Here is a 21213-nt window from a genome sequence, read left to right as displayed (position 1 = left end):
TTTGGCACTAGCCTAGAACATGTGGAGGGGTGGACTGTGCTCTATTTGGTCCTAAATTTTGGGGCTGTTAGGAATTGTGTGGTGCTTGCTGTACATTTATAATTATTATATGTGTTTGTCACTAATCCTGAGTTCTGCTGCCCTGTAAAACAAGTAGTGGGTGCTTTAGGAGTGCTACACATTCTGCTGCATATGTTGTGAAATAATAAAGATGAATTATTTACCAAAAATAGATTTTTATTGCCTACCAAAACCAGTGCAAAATGTGCAATTAAATACAACAAAAACTTCTGAAATAAATTAACAGAACAGAACTGAACAAGGGGAAAGAACATCATCAGATTTCTTTTGGCCCAGTCCTCCAATTTCATGTCCATTTCAGTTCATTTTGGCTAAACATACAGCAGCTGTGGCTCTCACAGGTCAGTGTATGCAAAACTGGTTCTCTTTATTGTCTCCCAGCATGGAATGGTAGGGCAAGGGATGTGGCCACGATGCCATGTGGAATGTTGAAGGGTGTAAGGAGGTACTAAAATGGAGTTCTCCATTGACTGCAAAGAATGCCAAGCCCATGATTATTGAACCTGTAGGTCAACAGGAGTCCGTAGCATTTGTATTTGCTGCTAGAGATGCCCTATTATGTCCTGATGCATCTTCCTCTCTGACTCCTGGGCTTTTCTCCTGTCTGCTCTTTTCCTATCCATAATGTCTGCAATATTCACCCTCCAGGTCCTCTGTTCACGGTCCAATGCAGCACTGGCTTGCAGGATCTCTCTGAACATATCCATCTGTGTCCTCTTCTTTCTCCTCCTTATCATGGTCTGGCATTCCATTGGTGTTGAGGGGGGAGCTCTCAAGACCGCTGTGATGCTGGCAGACCAGGTGTCACCTCCTGCCAAGGTCCCCATGTCTCAATTGAACACTAACAGATGCATAGCTCGAATCTGTCTGGCTCATTTGAGAGTTAAGATTGATAAAAATAAGTATTAGAATTATAAGAAAGCATTTAGACCATATTGAATGCTTGTGAGTTGCTGCATGCATTAATCTTGTAATATCTGTGTTCCATATTATATTCAATGGTGTTGTAGCTGTGTTAGTCCCAGGATATTAGAGACACAAGTTGGGTGAGGTAATACCTTCTATTGGACCAGCTTCTGTGCCGAATAGAGGGGAATAATCACTTCCCTTGATCTGCTGGCAATGCTCCTACTAATGCAGCCCAATATGCCTTTAGCCTTCTTGGCAACAAGGGCGCACTGTTGACTCATATCCAGCTTCTCGTCCACTGTAATCCCAGATCCTTTTCTGCAGAACTGCTGCTTAGCCAGTTGGTTCCCAACCTGTAGCAGTGCATGGGATTCTTCCATCCTAAGTGCAGGACTTTGCACTTGTCCTTGTTGAACCTCATCAGATTTCTTTTAGCCCAGTCCTCCAATTTGTCTAGGTTATTCTGGACCCTATCCCTACCCTACAGTGTATGTACCTCTCCCCCCAGCTTACTGTCATTCACGAACTTGCTGAGGGTGCAATCCATCCCATCATCCAAATCTTTAATGAAGATGTTGAACAAAACTGGCCCCAGGGGCACTCCACTTGATACCGGCTGCCAACTAGACACCAAGTCGTTGATCACTACCCGTTGAGCTCAACGATCTAGCCAGCTTTCTATCCACCTTGTAGTCCATTCATCCAATCCATACTTTTTTAACTTGCTGGCAAGAATACTGTGGGAGACTGTATCAAAAGCTAAAGTCAAGGTATATCACGTCCACCGCTTTCCCCATATCCACAGAGCCAGTTATCTCATCATAGAAGGCAATCAGGTTGGTCAGGCATGACTTGCCTTTGGTGAATCCATGTTGACTGTTCCTGATCACCTTTCTCTCCTCCAAGTGCTTCAAAATGGATTCCTTGAGGATCTGCTCCATGATTTTTCCAGGGACCGAGGTGAGGCTGACCAGTCTGTAGTTCCTCGGATTCTCCTCCTTCACTTTTTTAAAGATGGGCACTATATTTGCCTTTTTCCAATCATCCAGGACCTCCCCCGATTGCCACGAGTTTTCAAAGATAATGGCCAGTGGCTCTGCAATCACATCAGCCAACTCTCTCAGAACCCTTGGATGCATTAGATCGAGCTGCATGGACTCACAGTTGGGGATTGGTCCTGCATTGAGAAGAGGGTTGGACTAGATGACCTCCTGAGGTCCCTTACAACCCTGATAGTCTATGATTCTATGACTTGTACATGTCCAGCTTTTCTAAATAGTCCTTAACCTGTTCTTTAACCACAGAGGGCTGCTCACCTCCTCCCCATACTCTGCTGCCCAGTGCAGCAGTCTGGAAGCTGACCTTGTCTGTAAAGACCGAGGCAAAAAAACCCAAACCACTGAGTACTTCGACTTTTTCCACATCATTTGTCACTAGGTTGCTTCCCCCATTCAGTAAGGTATTGCAGAGCACCTCCATGAAAATTTCATCAAGATCTCTCAGGAAGATTCAAGGGACATCCCTATGTACATACACTGCTCTGGATGGCCACCCTGGCTAACTCTACAAGTGAATGAAAAGCAAATGACAACGCTACCTCTGTTTGTTGTACCACTACTTCTATTAGTGCAAGGGAATTAATGAAAAGTCGATATCTGGGTCCTGTTACATTGGGGTTGGGTGCCAGCTGTACATTTAAACATTGGATTGGGAAATCCATTCACACTCTGACCTGAGATTCCTTTCCCTGCATTGGGCTTGCCCTTGCTTGGCTGCCAGGACTGACCAGACTGTGGTGGAGTCTCAAACAGATCCTGACTCACATCATAGCTGGACCCTCCCAGTTATGTGTCTTCCCTCCTCCCCGCTGTTCATGGCAGAGGCCTGTGTTTCAGGCTCTGGGAGGTATCCATGGTGCTCTGTGGGGTTGGTGAGATCTTTGCCAAGCATGGCATGCAGCTTGTTGTAAAAGCAGGAGGTCTGCAGCTTGGCACCAGATCAACTGTTGGCCTCCCTGGCCTTCTGGTATGCCTGCTCTCCTTCCCTGCAGCACTGCTGCTGATCCCTATCATATCCCTTTGCCTGCATCCCCATCGCAATCTTTGTACATGTCCACGTTTCTAGGACTACTTTGTAGCTGTGCCTGCACAGTCTCTTTTCCCCACAGGCCCAAGAGATCCAGTACCTCCAGGCTGGAGCACATCTGGAGCACATAGCAGGCAAGGTCAGTTGGGCAGTTGCACACAACAAGGGAAAGCTGATAGGTGTGCTCCCCAAGCCGGGCAATCAGGAAAAGGGATTTCAAAAATAAGTGGCTTCTAGTTTCTTTGGCCCCCGGGTAGTGGCTTTCACAATTGTCAATGCAGTGATCAGTGTCAGGCACTGTGGGGGACAGCTCTTGGAGGATTATTAGGGTTGACATAGATCATGTAGTGTCTATCTTCGCACTGCGTTGACCACGGCAGGTCAAGTGTGGCTCAATATCATTTGGGGAAGCGGTGTTACTGAGTCTCCATAACGGGGCACTTATGTTGGCGGGAGACAACTTTGAGGGTAGACACATGCACAACTTACATCAACCTAACTGTAGTGTAGGCCAGGCCTTAGTCGTTTTACTGCAGCACTACAGACTCCCCCAACCCCCACCCCATAGGGCTCCCTAAGCAGTGGAAACTAATGTACTAACATATTTGCAGATCTCATATAGCAGACCCTTGCAATGGACCACTCAACCAGATAATGATGAATGGGACTACGGTTAGCAATCATGAAATAGTGCATGACTCCTTCAGCCTGATCCTTTTGGAAGGGATAATTATATTTCAATGCTCATCTTACTGAGATAAAGTGGTGAACGAAAAGGTTCCACGATTACAGGGCCCCAAGCTACACAGCTGCAGGAAATTCAAACAGTGCAAGAGAAGGAAGAGGAAACACTCACAAAAATACCCCCCAATCACCCCACTGTTTACATTCAGGCAGACATGAAGCTAGGCTATGATGTCCACAAATTGATTTGTGGATTAAATTAGTCAAAGCTGGTCAGCCCTGAGTTGACACAGATGATATCTCTAAGTGGTGTTAACTTTTCTGTGTAGACTGTGCCTGTATCAATAAATGTGATTCAGGAGTACTGTCATTTAGCATCTGACAGATGGAATCGACTAAACAGAGCTGCAGATGTTTGTTAAACTAGAAAATCAGCAGCCCACTCTAATGTACCATGAGTAGCAGTGATCAGATCCCTGACTAAAAATGAAATGCTGATAAATCACAAAACACAAATATTAAGTATCAGCTGAAGTCAATCCATTAACGCCCCAGCCTCCTTGTAAATCAGGTAGATGCCAAATGTGTCAAATCTTATTTATTAAAAAAAACTAAACATTTATGTTGTTCTAAACATTTACTGTAATTTTTTCTCTCTACACCACAGTATATCATTACATCTGAAGCCAATCCCAATTTATAGTTCCCTTCCCTAAAAATTTGAACCCAGCAAAGGTTATTTTTAAGACTAGTTTTACTACAACGCAGGAAGACAGGATATGCAATCTATCACTCTATTTAGGGGGCACACACATTTTAAACTTTCCTAGTAGTATTAGCAGCTGTTTGAGAAGGACCACAGCTGACTGTGCGTACATACATCTGCAGTACTGACAGCATTAATCATACACAGATTTATTAGTCTTTTTCCGCAATACAAAAAAGCAGGGCTACAATGCAGTAGGCAAAGGTAAAATACTCTCTAGGGACAAGTTAGTTTCAGTGTACATACTGGGTGGGAGGAAATCTGCTCCCTTATAATAATAGCCAGGTCCTTGAGGGGGGAGAAGCGGGGAGCTAAGCCATCCAGACAGAAATCTCTCTTTAAAAAAAAAAAAAAAAAAAAAAAAAAGGATTCATTCGTGCTGTAATTCATTTTAAATTACAAAAATATAATTTAACTTTTCACCATTTATGCTCTGTTTACTTTTTACATTTCATTCACAAAAACTTGGATCTAAGTTGTTTATGATCAATTCTAATTCTAGTTCTCGTGCACAATGCTATATTGTTTGAGATTATAATATTGTACTGTAATGTTTAAATAAAAACAGAACAGGTTCTCTCTACTACTGAAAGCAGGCTCACTGTGCCCTCTATAGCTATAGTTGCTTAAGGATTTTCCTTTTTAAAGAATTCTTTTTCAAAGTTGCTCACATTTTTAAAATTGTCACCTTTCTGGATGAACTTTCCAGGTTTTCCACTACTTTGGACAGTGAAATTGTTTTGGGAAAATTGTTCTTCAAGCAAAAAAAAAAAAAAGAATAAAAGTCCTACCCTTATTCAACCCCCGCCTACATATTTTTTCCATTATATTTTAAAAAATCTAGACTTTTTGAAACAAGTCTAGCTCCTCAGCAGTTCAAGGTAGAAAGAGGAAATTTGGCATGCACATATTCCTCAGTGAGGCAAATCGCCTTTTGGCATCTATCATTCTGGGATGTAGTAACAGGAGTGTCATATGTAAGATGGGAGGTAATTGTTCTGCTCTACTCAGCCCTGGTGAGGCCTCAGCTGGAGCACTGGATCCAATTCTGGGCAACATACTTTAGGAAAGATGTGGATAAATTGTAGAATGTGCAGAGGAGAGCAACAAAATTTACAAACCATTTAGAAAACCTGACCTATGAGGAAAGGTTAAAAACTGGGCCTGTTTAGTCTTGAGAAAAAGAAGACTGAGGGGTGACCCAATAACAGTCTCAAATATGTTAAAGGGCTCTTATAAAGAGGACAAGTAGTAATTGGCTTAATCTTCAAAAAGGGAGATTTAGGTTGGATATTAGGAAACTCTTTCTAATGATATGAATAATTAAGCACTGGAATAGGCTTGTAAGAGAGGTTGTGGAATCCCCATCACTGGAGGTTTTGAAGAACATGTTAGACAAAAAAAACTGTCAGGAATGGTCTGGGTGTACTTGGTTCTGCCTCACCATGGGGACTGGTTACCCTCTAAAGGTCCCTTCCAGCCCTGAATTTATTCTATCTTGGTGAAGTTACATTTTGATTCTATGGTTATGTTTTAAAAATTGTAATTCATGCATGTGCAGCTGTTATGTAGTTCCAAGACTGTTCTGATAATGATTCCTCATGATTATAAAGAGAAAGGGATGTATTGAACATGCAGATTGTGAAATTTTGCTGTGTGCTAGACAATGTGGCAATACCTGCTTTATGTAGGTGTCGAATGAGGCAGGGCTGCACAGAATTCCATGCCACATTTCAGTAAGGTGCAGAGATCAAACCCTGTCTCACTGAATGCTCATCTCATGTCAGATAAACTATTTCAGTTCCACACTAAGGAAATGTTTTCTTCTAATGTCTTTCCTCTTAAAAAAAACCCCATGCTTTCTACAAAGAGGTTACTTTTGTTATGAGGCAAATCCTTAAGCTTCTTTTGAACATCCATTTGAAGGCCTAATGAAAGCATCCATACTCTGGCAAGGACCAACACCCTAGGAAGCTGTTCTTGTTAGAGTATTATCAATCTCAAGGGCACCTATCTTTTATATGTCTCAGACCTTCAGAAGTAAATTTCTGAACTAGTCTTTTCTCTCTCTGGAGAGAAAAAAACCCCCTATGTATGGGCCTTTCTTCCACAACCTGAATTTATATTTGACAATGAAGGCTGCGTAGCTACCAGAGAAGGCTGCAAGCATTACCAACTGGTAAAACCTACTTCCAGAGACATCTTTGTCTCAGAGGCATGTAGCTCTTCACCATTAGTCCAGCCGCTCTTGTTTCAGCCACCGAAATGTTGTGGAAAGGGTAGTAAGAACTACATCATTACCACCAAACGACATGAATTCTGCCACACCTTCAGCTGGTCCAGAGTAGGGTGGTTGGGCACTGCTATCTCAGCTTCAGAGGCAACCGTTCACCAGGTAATGTGTCTGTCTTCAGGTCCTGGATGATTTTTAACTATACTCCCAAAGTGCGATGAAAGTTGGTTCCTCTGAATTAAACTCTTGATTCTTCTTCACTGATGCTGATATAGGTGGCCTCTGAAGAGCCCTCCTTTCTCTTGTATGTACAGATATCACTCTTAAATATCATCTTGCAGACCATCCCTTTCATTCAAGTTAAAGATGGCAGGTTGCTGTATTAGTACCAATGATAGAAGGATCACAGTGGCCTGACTATGCGTTGGGACTAGATACATCAAGGCCACAAGTGTGGGTTATGTTGATGGCAGCAGCAGCAGAGACCAGCAGTGAGGAATTAAAGTACACAATGTGTGTCTTGAGTAGGCACTTCCATTGCTCCGAGGGCTCCAAGGACTGCTGCCACCAGGACCTGGCTCTGTTGTGCCTTTGATATGACTAAGATTTGGTTGAAAGATGGCTGCTCAGTTCATGAGGAAAGCAAGAAATATTGAAGATCTGGTCTATGTCCACGCACAAGGTCTCAACTGTGTGCTTCAGAGTAGAGGGCAGATTCAGATGCAAGTTAAGGGAACAAGCAGGCCTTTCAATGAGAAAATTCAGAGCAGCTATTCAACTATTAGACTTATTACAGACCACTAGAATAGTGAAAAGATACTTGTATTCTAGTAACAATGCATCAAATCTTGCAGGATATCTCCTGCAAGGATGTCAAGAGACTAATTTGCTAGATGATCAGACACCGCTGATGTAGTCTCAGTGCCCAGGACTTTATACTTGCTGGCTTTCAACCAAAGCATTAGAAGCCTTCAGGATGATTTTGCAGGGTAATTGTGGGAAGGAGTGCTTCCATCTTGAACCCAAGAATTCAGAGCGACATCTATGACAGATTTCATAGTGGTCTCACTCATGATCTTTCCACATTCCACAGCAGAGCATTCTGCTTCAAGGCACCAGATACTGCAGCCACACTTGTCCATAAAGGACACGATACAACAGCTTTTGTATTACATCTCTACCACGATATAACGCGACCCGATATAAGACGAATTCGGATATAACACGGTAAAGCAGCGCTCCGGGGGGGCTGCGAACTCTGGTGGATCAAAGCAAGTTCGATATAACGCGGGTTCACCTATAACGTGGTAAGATTTTTTGGCTCCCGAGGACAGTGTTATATCGAGGTAGAGCTGTATTTGAATCCATTGGCTAATTTTTCATAGAAAAGCATGAGGAGAGAAAAAGAGACCAAAATCTAAACTCAATTTTCACCAGTTTCATGGACAAGAACCAAGGAAAACTGACGTCTTCCAATGCAGTGGGAGCTACATTATCACAACAAACTTCTGACTGAGACTACTACAAAATTTCTTACATTTTAACATGAAATACAGGAATTCAAAACAGCAGAGGCACAACAGGATACTCTGAGGGTTAAAGAGCAGATTTACATGTAGACTGAGCTGATGAGGCTCCAAGGGAGAGCCAAGTAGTTACACAGCTGAACTGTTCTTCATGGCAACCCAAAGGAGCTCTTTCACTGACCAGTCAGAAAGGAGACCACCTCTAATAATTCAGCTTTTGCACTTCAACTTGAGAATAGTCCTAGAGGCTAGTTCTGATTAAGGATGTGTTGCAAGTGTACAAAAAATAGTAGAAAATACTGGTTAATCATCATCTGTTTTTCCAAAGAAAAATGGATTGTCTACTTAACCTTGGGATTTCCTCCAAAATTCTTCTTAGGGCAGTGAGTGCACATAAGAAACTTTCTATATAAAGGAACTTTTTTCATACAACAAATGTTTAGGGCTCGATTCTGTCTAGCCCTTACATATTGTATGGGGTGGGGTGGGAGGATGAATAGAAATAAGCAGTTGCCTCCTCCTTGCTCCTTTCATGTAAAGGGCAGGTCAGAATTTCAGTCCCTCTACTCATGGGAAACTAGGGACTGCTTCCTAGATACTCACCCAGGGACAAGAAAGTGTGGAGAGTAGGCACAACTATGGTTCTGCCTCACGTATGTGACAGCCAGCAAACTGGAGCACCGATGCAGGGGTGACAGGGAGGATACTTGATTATCACTACAAAAGTTTTTTCTCTTAATTAAATAGCCTCTTAGAGTTAGTAGGACAACTCCCACCTTTTCATGTTCTCTGTATGTGTATATATATATATATCTCCTTAGTACATGTTCCATTCTATGCATCCAATGAAGTGGGCTGTAGCTAGGGTGACCAGACGTCCCGATAAAATCGGGACTGTCCCGATTTTGAGGAGTTTGTCCCGCGTCCCGACCGAAGTACAGTCGGGACGCCATTTGTCCCGATATTTTGTTTTGGGTGTTTTTTTGTTTGTTTGTTTTTTTACACTCACCCGTCCGGGTTTTCGGCAGCAATTCGGCGGAGGGTCCTTCAGTCGCCGACGGTCTTCGGCAGCGGATGCTTCTGCCTTTGGTGCAAGGTTTATTACCCGCCGCCCAAATTGCTGCTGAAGACCATCAGTGATTGAAGGACCCTCCGTCGAATTGCCGCCGAAGACTCGGACGGGTGAGTGTAACAATTAAAAGGGTGCCCCCCCGTGGCGGTCCCGATATTTTCCACTTAGCATCTGGTCACCCTAGCTGTAGCCCACGAAAGCTTATGCTCAAATAAATTTGTTAGTCTCTAAGGTGCCACAAGTACTCCTGTTCTTTTTAAGGAGGATACTGCATCTCTTGAGCATGCTCACCCAGTGCACAAGGAGCTCCAGAAGGCATTCTGGATTCTCCAATGCCTTTAGTTCAAGCATGTTTCTGCATTGCCCCTAATATGCACCTATTCCCAAATTGCATGATCCAGACCTAAATAAGGGGGAGAGTCTTATTATAGAAAGTAATCTTCACTAAGCAAAGTATCACTAATCTCAAAATATTTTAAGCAACTTTAGGAGACTAATACACTGAAAATTCCCAAATGAATACCATTCCTATAGCAGTGGTTTGTCTACATATCTTATGCACGAACTATACACATACAGACATAAAAAAATTACTCAAACCCAAACCACATGAATACAACTAAATGTAAATGTGATGATATGAACTCTTATTGCCAGAAAATCAGAAGTGTCCTTTAAATTTACAATTCTGTTTTTCAAAAATTCTAATTTTCCAAATTTCAGGTACATATCCTGAGCCATTCAAGTAATTGGATTTTGCTTGTACTTATTTTTAACACTACTGTCAGTTATAAATAATTAAATTAAAATGGAAAAAATGTAAAATGTATACATAAAAAAATCTCATGCTAAAACGTTATCTGGCAAGCTTTTGCCAACAATGATTATTTAGGGCTGAATAACTTGAAAATAGAGGCAAATTATGAAACTGCTGATGAACTCAGCTATATTGACACTGGGGGGTGCCACTATACTGTACTAATTAGAGATTCACCACTATAATATTACAATCTTATCCACTTTTCATAAGAAAAGTCACCTCTGGTGATATCAGAAAGGCTAAACAAGGATGCTTTAAAAATAGGGCAGATTAAAAAATACTGACTTCCAGCAGATAAACTCTTCTCCCCCTACACATATTTAAAAAAAAAAAAATCTTGTGTGAAATACTTAAATGCTTTTACAAAAGGATATAAAGTATCTGTTTCACCCACTTAAACTGTTTCATCTCACCATTTCAACAGAGTTTCTTCTCTCATTGGAGAGAAATATATTATTATTATTAAACTCAAACTGATCAGACCGGGCAGGAAAAAATTCTTATGTCAAATCAATCTGACACAAAAAATCATTTGTGTATCCTGGGATACTGTAGTTATCCCAAAAACAAGTATCACAAACCCATCAAATTCAGAGTTAAGGAAGTTAAATTTTTAAATAAATAAGAAAATGTCAAGGTATGGAAATACACAGGGTAACCCAAATAGCCTTAACTCTATTCCATAGTAAGACCGCACAACTATGACAACTATTATTATGGCATAATAGCATTTGCAGTCCCAGATTTGATTAAACTCATGTTTAAAGACATTCGGTTTTTTTCCCTTTCTTTGTGGTGTCATTACAGAGCACAGGCAACATTGTTTGTATTCTGTAACTGTACTTTTCCATACCTTAACATTTTTGCATGCCTTTTAAGTTTAACCTAACTCTGGATTTCCTGCATTTGTAGTGCTTGGTTTTGAGATAATTAGGATAACTTTACTCTTAAATTACTGACATGTATAAATATAGGAATTTCTATACAGTATCAAACCCATTGTCCACTATCCTGCCTCCAATGGTATCAGCACCTCTGAAGCAAGGTGCAATAATCCTACAGAAGGCAGATGTAGTATAATTTGTCCCAACAAAGGTCTTATCCAACTCCCTAATAGAGATTGGTTCAAGCCTGCAAGCATGAGGTTTTTATCCCTTCCAAACCTTTGTTTGCATTAACTGTTATAACTTTATCACTCTGGATATTCTTGTTACCCACATTAACATCCAATCTCTCTCTGATAATTGTAAGCAATTGGCCAAATAACATCCTGTAGCAGAGAGCTCCACAGTCTATTTGTGTATTACGTGAAAAGTATTTCCTTTTATCAGTTTAGAATTTTCTACCTTTCAGTTTGTCCCCTGGTTCGTGTGTTGCGAGGTGATCTACCTTCTCTATAACATTCATTATTTTATATACTTGTCCTCTCTTATTTGCCTCTTTTTATAAGTAATTTCAATCTTTTCCATCTCTCTTTGTATGAATTTTTTCATGCTTCTAATTCTTTTCATTGCCTTTCCCTGCACCCCTTCTACTTCTGCAAGATAAGATGACTATTACGGCACACTGTATTAGAGATGAAACTGAACCACTGGTGCATATAAAGGCACTATAATATTTTACATATTATTTTATATTTTCCATGCCATTCCTTATGCATCCTAACATCTTGTTTGATTTTGGACTGCAGCTGCACATTCAGTAGAGGCCTTCGCTGAGCTATGTACAATGATGCCCAAATCCCTTTCTTGAACTGATACTGTTAATTTAGAATATATTCAATCTTAAGCCAAGTTTAATGTAGTTTTTATCTGAGAATTTCCTTGTTTTTTTTTTAAATTTAAAATTTTACACACAAACAAGAAATCCCAAGAGAATGTTAACATACGATATTTCTAATAATTTGAAGATATGTAGTATCACTCTACATATTTTTTTAAATTATTTTACCTTTTATGTTGAGAACCACCAGTAACAAGCTCCTTTAACTCAGCTTCTGACTGTCACAATTCTCTGCACCTCCCTGGCCCCCCGAGGAGGTGTCTGCCTATGGCAGTCCTGTAGCCTCACTCACACTGAGATGGCAGTAGAAAGCAGCCATTTGAGAGAGGGAAATACTTCATGGAATTCTCTACAGAAATTTTTCAACCTCTCCTGAAGAAATGTTCAGCTATGAATAGTAAAGGAAAAAATGAACACTGATCCTAATTTTTTTTTTCTTCAAATGCAGCCAACAGTCAGTGAGTTTTACCTATATGGGAGGTTTAAGGGTTTTGTGGGGGGGGGTTTTATGACGATCATTCAGGAAAAGATGGTCTGACCAAGGGTGCTAAAGTTCCTAAAGCATCCATTTTAATATTATTTTCAACTCAAAACTAATTAACTTATTTACTTGTAAATTCTCAAAAAGTAATTCTTTACTCAATTTTGGGAAGAAAGCACTCTCTTATTCATATGTAACAAAGTACTTGAATTCCCTCGTTAAGTATAAAACTCAACACAACCTTGACTATAGACCCATGACTGATGTTTACACAATACTAAAACATAGATAAGCAGTTTCTTTAATGAATCACAATGTGCATTAGTTTCTGTGCAAAGGAAAGATTTACATGAATAAACTGGTAACATTTACGCAAACACAAGAACTATTTTGTAAACAACATATTTATGCCTTCAGGAATACATAAAGTTAACATAAGGAAATGCAACGACTATATAAGTAGTACATCTGTGCCACTGTTTATTTATAAACAACTAATGCTTAATATAACAATGATCTATAATGTGGTCTTGTGGTAGAGCTCTGCACTGACAGGCAGGAGTCCTCGGTTCAAATTCCTAGCATTTCACATAGCGGGTTGTGGGAAGTGCTTCAAAGTACAGTCCAGTCATCCATACAAGGGGTCATGAAATTAAAGTGGAGAAAAATTGCGGGGGATCATCCTTAAGTCCTCCGTCAACAGGACCCTGGAGAACAATGATATAACATGTAGTCCAAGTGGCCCTTTGACTAAAACCAACTACTGACACATGACTGATGTTTACAGATTATTTTAGCACATTATTTGTGCCTCATAATATGTACAATATAATTCTACATCTGAGCAGTTTATGTTACATTTATATGCATCAATCTGTCCTCTCACAGACTTGTGTATCAGTACCCTCAGATGACTGGAATGTGTATATCTTCATTGCACCCTCTATCTACGTAGGCATTTATATCACAATCATCACGGTGGTATCCGAGCTCTAATGGCTGCAGCCCTAATACTGAAACAGGTTTCCATTGACTTCTCTATGATACTCCCCTTACAGCATGAGCTTCTCTACATCTATTCCTGCTCATCTATCATACAAATGTCACATGTATTTCAGATTTTCATGCAGTTTAAATGATTGCAGAATTACACAGGTCTGGTACCAAGATACTGACCTCTTTTGTAGAACACTTTGAGATCTGCTGATGAAAAATGCAACCTAAGAGCTAGACTTTATTATTATGATGTGAAAAATATATTCTGTCATAAGTGAAATTGTGGGCATTTCATCTTTGGGTACACAAGAGAGTTAACATTTTAAAATGTTCTTGAATGAGCAATTCTAATGCATTCTCTGAAAACTTTGAAACTTTTGTGAAATCAAGATGCATATATTACCAAAATTCATGTAGAGAGTTTCTATTAATGTACTAATCCATAGCCCATCTAACAATCCATGAAGTACCATTCACAGTTAGTCAGTTTTTTGTTTTTTAAACACAAGAGGTACTACATGCTGACATTAAACATAATAGGACAACTGACAGAGATCAGAGTCCATCTCCCTACAGTTGCAGGATATACTCCCATAACAAAAAGCATATCCGATGTTAAAGGCCAAGAGAAACCACTCCTTACGTGGAGTACATATATTTTTAAATCCCAGAAAGTGATACGAGTTAAATAATGATACCTGTGATAAACTCAGGACAGACGGCTGCAAGGGTGGGCAGAGGAGGGTAAAAAACAGTCCCAGAAGGTTAAAAGGCCCTCCTCCCTACCAGCTGAGAAGGGGTTACCAGAGAATCAATTAGGATCATCTGAGAGGGAGTTACCTGAGGTCAATTAGGATCAGCTGATTCCAACTAAGGGCTGCTTGAGACCTTTTTAAACCCTCCCCTGTTGGGAGAAGAGGGGGAGAGAGAGAAGAAGTCATGCTGCCAGTAGGTTAGGAACAGCGAGCCTCACCAGGTGGGGAGGGTGCATTCCCTCCCATAAGGGAGAAAAACAAGCCCCAAAGACTGGTGGAGAGAAGGAACAGACTTCCCCTGTGCAACCAAGAGCGACTGTTTTACCCAAGCCTGTCTCACCAAGGCTAAAAGCAGTGGAGGCTGGAGAGACGGAGAAGGTGCCTTGCCACAGACCCAACAATGACTGCATTCAAGAACTGTACATATGCCATGGTCTGATCAGATGCACATGCAGTTCTATACAATGGTAAAGATGTAATTAAATATTTATCATGTTAATCATTTTTATTAGATGAACCAACTAAGAATTATGCCTTAATGACAAAAATAATGAAGTTGTGACCGTCCTGTAGCATTTTATTTTAATCGTTACAGTCTATATCAATTATGAAAAAGTCTAAAAAAACCCTAAATACGGCCTGATAATAATGCTTCCTTCCATTTCCTAATACTTTTCAAGTTATTCTGTATGTTTGCATGCTCAAACAACAAGAATTTAGATGACCCTGGCTTGGCCCCATCATTGTGATGGACAATGATGTTTTACATTAACGCAGCACAGTGCAATCTGTCTTGGAGGAGGTCATGCAATTTATGGCTTCATAGCTGGCATTTCAAGATATCTTTAGTTCAAGGTTCTTGTACCCTGAAGTGGTAAAAAAAGATTTAAATGACTCTTCTGCATCACAACACTTGAAAACGTGTGAATGAGAAGCATGAGCATTAGTTAAAAATAACATTTCAAGGACTTCCCTCCTTTAGTCCTGAATCTTGTTAACATCACTACAGTGATATGCTACAACAGTAGCAAGAGGGGGAAAATTACTACAGGATTAACAACAATTCCTATACCTAATGTTATTTAAAAATCAAAGTGTTACCTAAGGCAATTACCTTGCAGCCTTTTAATATCTACAGGGAAAAGCCTAAGGGAAAATAATTGACTTTGCTAATTTTACCCTTGGCAATTATAAAATAGCTCTGCATTTCATTATGACTGCAGAAATTTACATCTAATTGTAAGCCCCGAGAGAAGTACAGAGATAAACGCATCATACAGAAGCTCAGACAAGAATCTAACAGCACAATAAAATTAGTTCAGTAGTAATGGTTTAAATTAAACTAACATGCTTAAGTTTAAATTACAATGCATACAACAGTTTTAATTACTGAAAGAAATATACATGCCTAGATAGAGCTTGTAGTCTTATCATGGTCAGTATTGTTTACAATATATTCCATGTTTCTTTTTCTATAAGCCAATTTACTTAGCTACTAACTGCCACAAAGAACAATACCATCGCTTTTACTTTTTCTTGCAAAGAACTAGGACTTTCAAGCGATTAAAAAAATTAATCGTGATTAATTGCACGATTAATCACACTGTTAAACAACAATAGAATGCCATTTATTTAAATATTTGTGGATATTTTCTACATTTTCAAATATATTGATTTCAATTACAACACAGACTACAAAGTGTACAGCGCTCACTTTATATTATTTTTTATTACAAATATTTGCACTGTATAAAACAGAAGAAATGGTATTTTTCAATTCACCTAATACAAGTACTGTAGTGCAATATCTTTATCATGAAAGTTGAATTTACAAACGTAGAATTATGTACAAAAATACCCAACTTCACTCAAAAATAAAACAATGTAAAACTTTAGAGCCTACAAGTCCTCTCAGTCCTACTTCTTCTTCAGCCAATCACTCAAACAAGTTGGTTTACATTTGCAGGAGATAAAGCTGCCTGCTTCTTGTTTGCAATGTCACCTGAAAGTAAGAACAGGCATTCACATGGCACTGTTGTTGCTGGCATCACAAGATATTTACGTGCCAGATGCGCTAAAGATTCACATGTCCCTTCATGCTTCAACCACCATTCCAGAGGATATGCGTCCACGCCGATGACGGATTCTGCTCGATAACGATCCAAAGCAGTGAGGACTGACACACGTTCATTTTCATTATCTGAGTCAGATGCCACCAACAGAAGGTTGATTTTCTTTTTTGGTGCTTCAGGTTCTGTAGTTTCCACATCAGAGTGTTGCTCTTTTAAGACTTCTGAAAGCGTGCGCCACACCTAGTCCCTCTCAGATTTTGGAAGGCACTTCAGATTCTTAAACCTTGGGTTAAGTGCTGTAGCTATCTTTAGAAATCTCACATTGGTCTCTTCTTTGTGTTTTGTCAAATCTGTAGTGAAAGTGTTCTTAAAACGAACAACATGTTCTAGGTCATCATCCGAGACTGCTATAACATGAAATACATGGCAGAATGCGGGTAAAACAGAGCAGGAGACATGCAAAATTCTCCCCCAAGGAGTTCAGTAACAAATCTAATTAACACTTTTTTTTTTTTTTTTTAAACAAGCATCATCAGTATGGAGCATGTCCTCTGGAATAGTGGCCGCAGCACAAAGGGGCATACGAATGTTTAGCATATCTGGCATGTAAATACCTTGCAATGCTGGCTACAAAAGTCCCATGCGAATGCCTGTTCTCACTTTCAGGGGACATTGTAAATAATTTCCCATAAATGTAAATAAACTTGTTTTTCTGAGCGATTGGCTGAACAAGAAGTAGGACTGAGTGGACTTGTAAGCTCTGAAGTTTTACATTGTTTTGTTTTTGAGTGCAGTTATGTAACAAAAAATTTACATTTGTAAGCTGCACTTTCATGATAAAGAGATTGCACTACAGTACTTGTATGAGGTGAATTGAAAAATACTATTTTTTATTATTTTTACAGTGCAAACATTTGTAATAAAAATAATAATATTAAGTGAGCACTGTACACTTTGTATTCTTTGTTATAATTGAAATATTTGAAAATGTAGAAAAACATCCAAAAATATTTAAAAATTTTTAATTGGTATTCTATTGTTTAACAGTGTGATTAAAAGTGCGGTTAATCGCAATTAATTTTTTAATCACAATTAATTTTTTTGAGTTAATCACATGAGTTAACTGCGATTAATCGACAGCCCTGCAAAGAACACAAAACGTTATGAAGAAAAAAGTCCTGGCTATTTCACACTCCTAAAAAATAGATGCACAGAACTGAAAATTAACCACTTTCTAAAGAATAAATGCGGTTTGTTTAAATCATGGCACATGTCAAGGTATTTCTATAGCTTGTCTTAAAATTTTCTAACTTTCCGAGTAGGGTTGGAAGAATGAGAGAATAATTTAGTAAATCAATCAGTTTCCATGGTGGTATCCTACTTATAGCATGTGGAAGCTATGACACTATTTAGATGTCAGAAAAATGAAAAAAGTGTTAAAATGTTTTGGCAGAATTTTCAGACATGCAGTACAATGATTGCTTGAAAAATAAAGCATCTCTTTGGTATTTGTGCTTCAACTTACAGTAGGTTTGATTCCTGGCAAATCTTAAGGGACTATACTTTATTGCTGGAATGCTTAGTAATTTATTATTTTCTCAAAGTTTTCCCTCAGTTTGAGTTAAAACCTAGGTTTATTTAGGGTTAAATTCTCCTTTGATTTGCAGTGAGGACCTCATCCAGGATCTCCTGAAATGCTGAAGAATTAATCCTTAGTAGATACAAAACAAGTATAATCATGTTCATGTTAAATCAGTTTCCAAACTGATTTATACAATAGTTTAATCATAAAAAGCACTGTAAAAGTTAAAGAAAATATTTTTTGAATATTTAATATTACATTTTTTCTCTCAGATAATTTAAACCATTAGTCAAGCAGGTTGGAAGTTGATTTACCTTCTCTTATATTGAACTCGTCTAGTGTTATAAATGACATCAGTCAAGTACCATACACATTCAGATATCATGGGTATGTAGAGGTGCAGAATAAGACGCTAAACCGAACAAAATCATTAGGCTCAGAAATAGCACATGTTATTATAACTTAACATTGTGGAAATATTAAGCTATGATAAGATACATTTTATTATACACAATAGTGGATAGATAGATAATTATACTTTCTTGTGTACCTATATAATAAGATTCCAGGATTGTCACTCTGAAGCCTAGAATGTCTGAGTCAGTGATAAACAACTAGAAGGACGTGAGACTGACGGACCAGTTGCCAGCTTATGCCAAGGCCCCTACGCCTCACTGAACACTGACAAATGCATAGCTGCAAACCAGTCTGGCTCACCTATGCAACAGTATTGTTAAAACAGGTATTAGATTTATAAAAATGTGTTTAGTGTTTAGACTTTATGAAACACTTAAGAGTTGTTGCATCTATTAATCTTACTTATAACTAAGGCTATGTTTTAGTCACGGGTATATTTAATAAAAGTCATAGACAGGTCACGGGCAGTAAACAAAAATTCACAGACCGTGACCTGTCCATGACTTGTACTATATACCCCTAACTAAAACTTGGGTGCTCCCCCAGTCAGGAAAGAAGCATTCCCAAGAGTGAAATGCTAGTTTACCACAAGAGGTGTTATCTCCTCTCCAACAAAAGAAGGCCCATAGACACCAGACAAGTCATTATAGAACATCAGCGGACAAAAGACTTTGTAGATTGCTCCTCCCACATCCATGAAGAGGAGATGTGAAGGTGGACTCATCCCACCAGTTTGAGCTCTGGAGGAATGAAATGAAAATCCCTGACAAGAAGAAATTGGGATCCCTCTGCTGCTTGGACTTCAGGGAGAGGGCTAGACTTAGAATCATAGGTTTATAAGGGACCGCAAGGGTCATTTAGTCTAACCCCCCAGCCAAGATGTGGGATTTGTTGTGTCTAAACAACAATGTTGTGACTTCTAAGCATAAGCAAGAGATCCCTAGCTGTTCATCTTGGGTGAGCTTTAGAGGACATATAGAGCTTGCATATAAAAGCAGCTTCTATCATCTTTGAAACTTAAGACACTGACTCATTTGTGTGTGCATATTTACAATGTTAAAACAGGTAAACAACTGTCATTTCTTTTTTCAGCTAATAAATTTTTAGTTAATTTATTATAGGATTGGCTGCAAGCATTGTCTTTGGTGTGCAATCTGAGGTACAACTGACTGACTGGGTAAGTGACTGGTCCTTTGGACTGGGAGTAACCTGAATATTATTGTGATTTTTGATGTAAGGGACCATCTATCACAAAGACAGTTTTGCCTGGATGGCCAGATAGACAGGAGTGCCCAAGGGAATTGTCTGTGAATCCATGTTAAGGCTGTTAGGGGGTTCACATTTGATACTTGGTTGGAGAAATCTAAGTCTAGAACTCACAACCAGTTTGGGGTTTGTGCCCTGGTTTGTAACAGTCTGCCCTGAAGTTGGCACTCACGTTCATGAGCCACTCCAGACAGCCTGATAGCATGGTTGAGAATTCTTTTTGTTTAGAATATTACCAGGTTCAATCACTACTGGGATTCACAGTCTATTATATGCAATTTTTAAGTTCTCAGCCATTTGGGGCTTTTTCCCCACTTTACGAATTACACCCATGTGACAGTACTGGTTTTTACCTAGTGCATAAATGTATCCTTTTCACACACACACACAAACACATATATACGTACATATACACACACATTCCAGTTTATTCATAATGACAAACACCTCCTATCTTGTAAACTTTCAGACAGCTGGGCTGAGCAAAATGACTGCAGTTGTCTTTTAAAATGATAATGTATTTTTGTTCATAGGGCATTCAATGCCCAAAGCTGTTTGGATGTATAACAAAATTTTACTAATAGCAAAAAGGCAAATCACACCTGTGCAGACCAAAATGGAAAGATCCCGAAGAATCCCTTAAATGTAAAAACAAACAGAATCCATTCTTCCCTCCAAAAAAAAGCACAATATAAAACTAAATAATCAACTAAATATGTTTTGAACTTCACCTGGCAGGTTGCCAGAGATGTACTGTACTCCTACATGTCTCGAAGACACAGCAGCATATGTATGTTAATTCACCAGCCTGTCTTTTAATCCACTACTATCTATGGCATCACTGCTTCAGAACAGATACTAAAGCGTTAGCAGTGGTAACATTTCTGTAATATTGTGGTAGATGTACCTGGAGCAACATCCAGCTGTCAATCCATCTGCACATATAATAGAATTGTGCCAATTTTTACAGTGAAAGGATGTCCCAATTCAGACTTATCTGTTCAGTGGTTATCTAACAACCAGAGCTGTTACTTGTTAGAGTAATAGAAACATTTTTTACCTTAGTATTCTGTAACTGAGCTAGGCTTGTGCAAGCATTTGCTAGAAGAAAGTCTCCACTCAGGACAGCTATTTTATTTCCAAACTGCATGTCCTTCAGTAGGCCATCACAGGACTTCAGCTCACCAATGTTTACTATCCCACGATGCACCAGGAAGGCAGTGTGGATCAACTCTGTAATCTCTGCCAGACTTCTTTGACTTAAAGCAAAGATAAGAGATTTATTTTTGAAGCCACAAACACAATGCAGATTTTTGATAAAAAACCATTCTACAGTTCCTCATCTACAAAAGAATGTTTTATAATTGTTGCTTCACCATAAATCTTTAGAAATCGCAGTTCAGGAGTGGTAATTAGAGAGAGTATGATATCACCTGGGCATGTATAGCATGATAGGGTCAAATCCTCACAGCTTCTGAAGGGAAGAAATCTTCCTCTCAGTTTTATTTTATTAACTTTCTCAAAGAATTCAAATAGATAACTAGTCAACATTTTTTAAATATTTTTAAAGATTTTGACAATGTCCCTTAAAAGAAACTATTAAGAAACTAACCATTGGGTGCTCATAGTGGTGAGGGAACGAGAGATCAGAATTGGATTAAAAACTAGCTGAGTATTAGAAAAGTG

At 39.2% G+C, this 21213-nt stretch overlaps 1 protein-coding gene across 1 annotated transcript in view; it reads right to left on the bottom strand.

Moving 5' to 3' along the window:
- Positions 1-21213, bottom strand: part of PDSS2 (decaprenyl diphosphate synthase subunit 2) — a 179183-nt gene that overhangs the window by 56315 nt on the left and 101655 nt on the right. Inside the window, exon 3 of the mRNA XM_024202614.2 lies at positions 20588-20786. Coding sequence (XP_024058382.1) covers positions 20588-20786 — 199 coding nt within the window. The remainder of the gene's footprint in view (positions 1-20587; positions 20787-21213) is intronic.

This window comes from Terrapene carolina, unplaced genomic scaffold (assembly GCF_002925995.2).
Source record: "Terrapene carolina triunguis isolate 2854851 unplaced genomic scaffold, T_m_triunguis-2.0 Scaffold42, whole genome shotgun sequence".
Classification (NCBI taxonomy): domain Eukaryota; kingdom Metazoa; phylum Chordata; order Testudines; family Emydidae; genus Terrapene; species Terrapene triunguis.
This window is presented reverse-complemented; position numbering and strand designations above follow the sequence as displayed.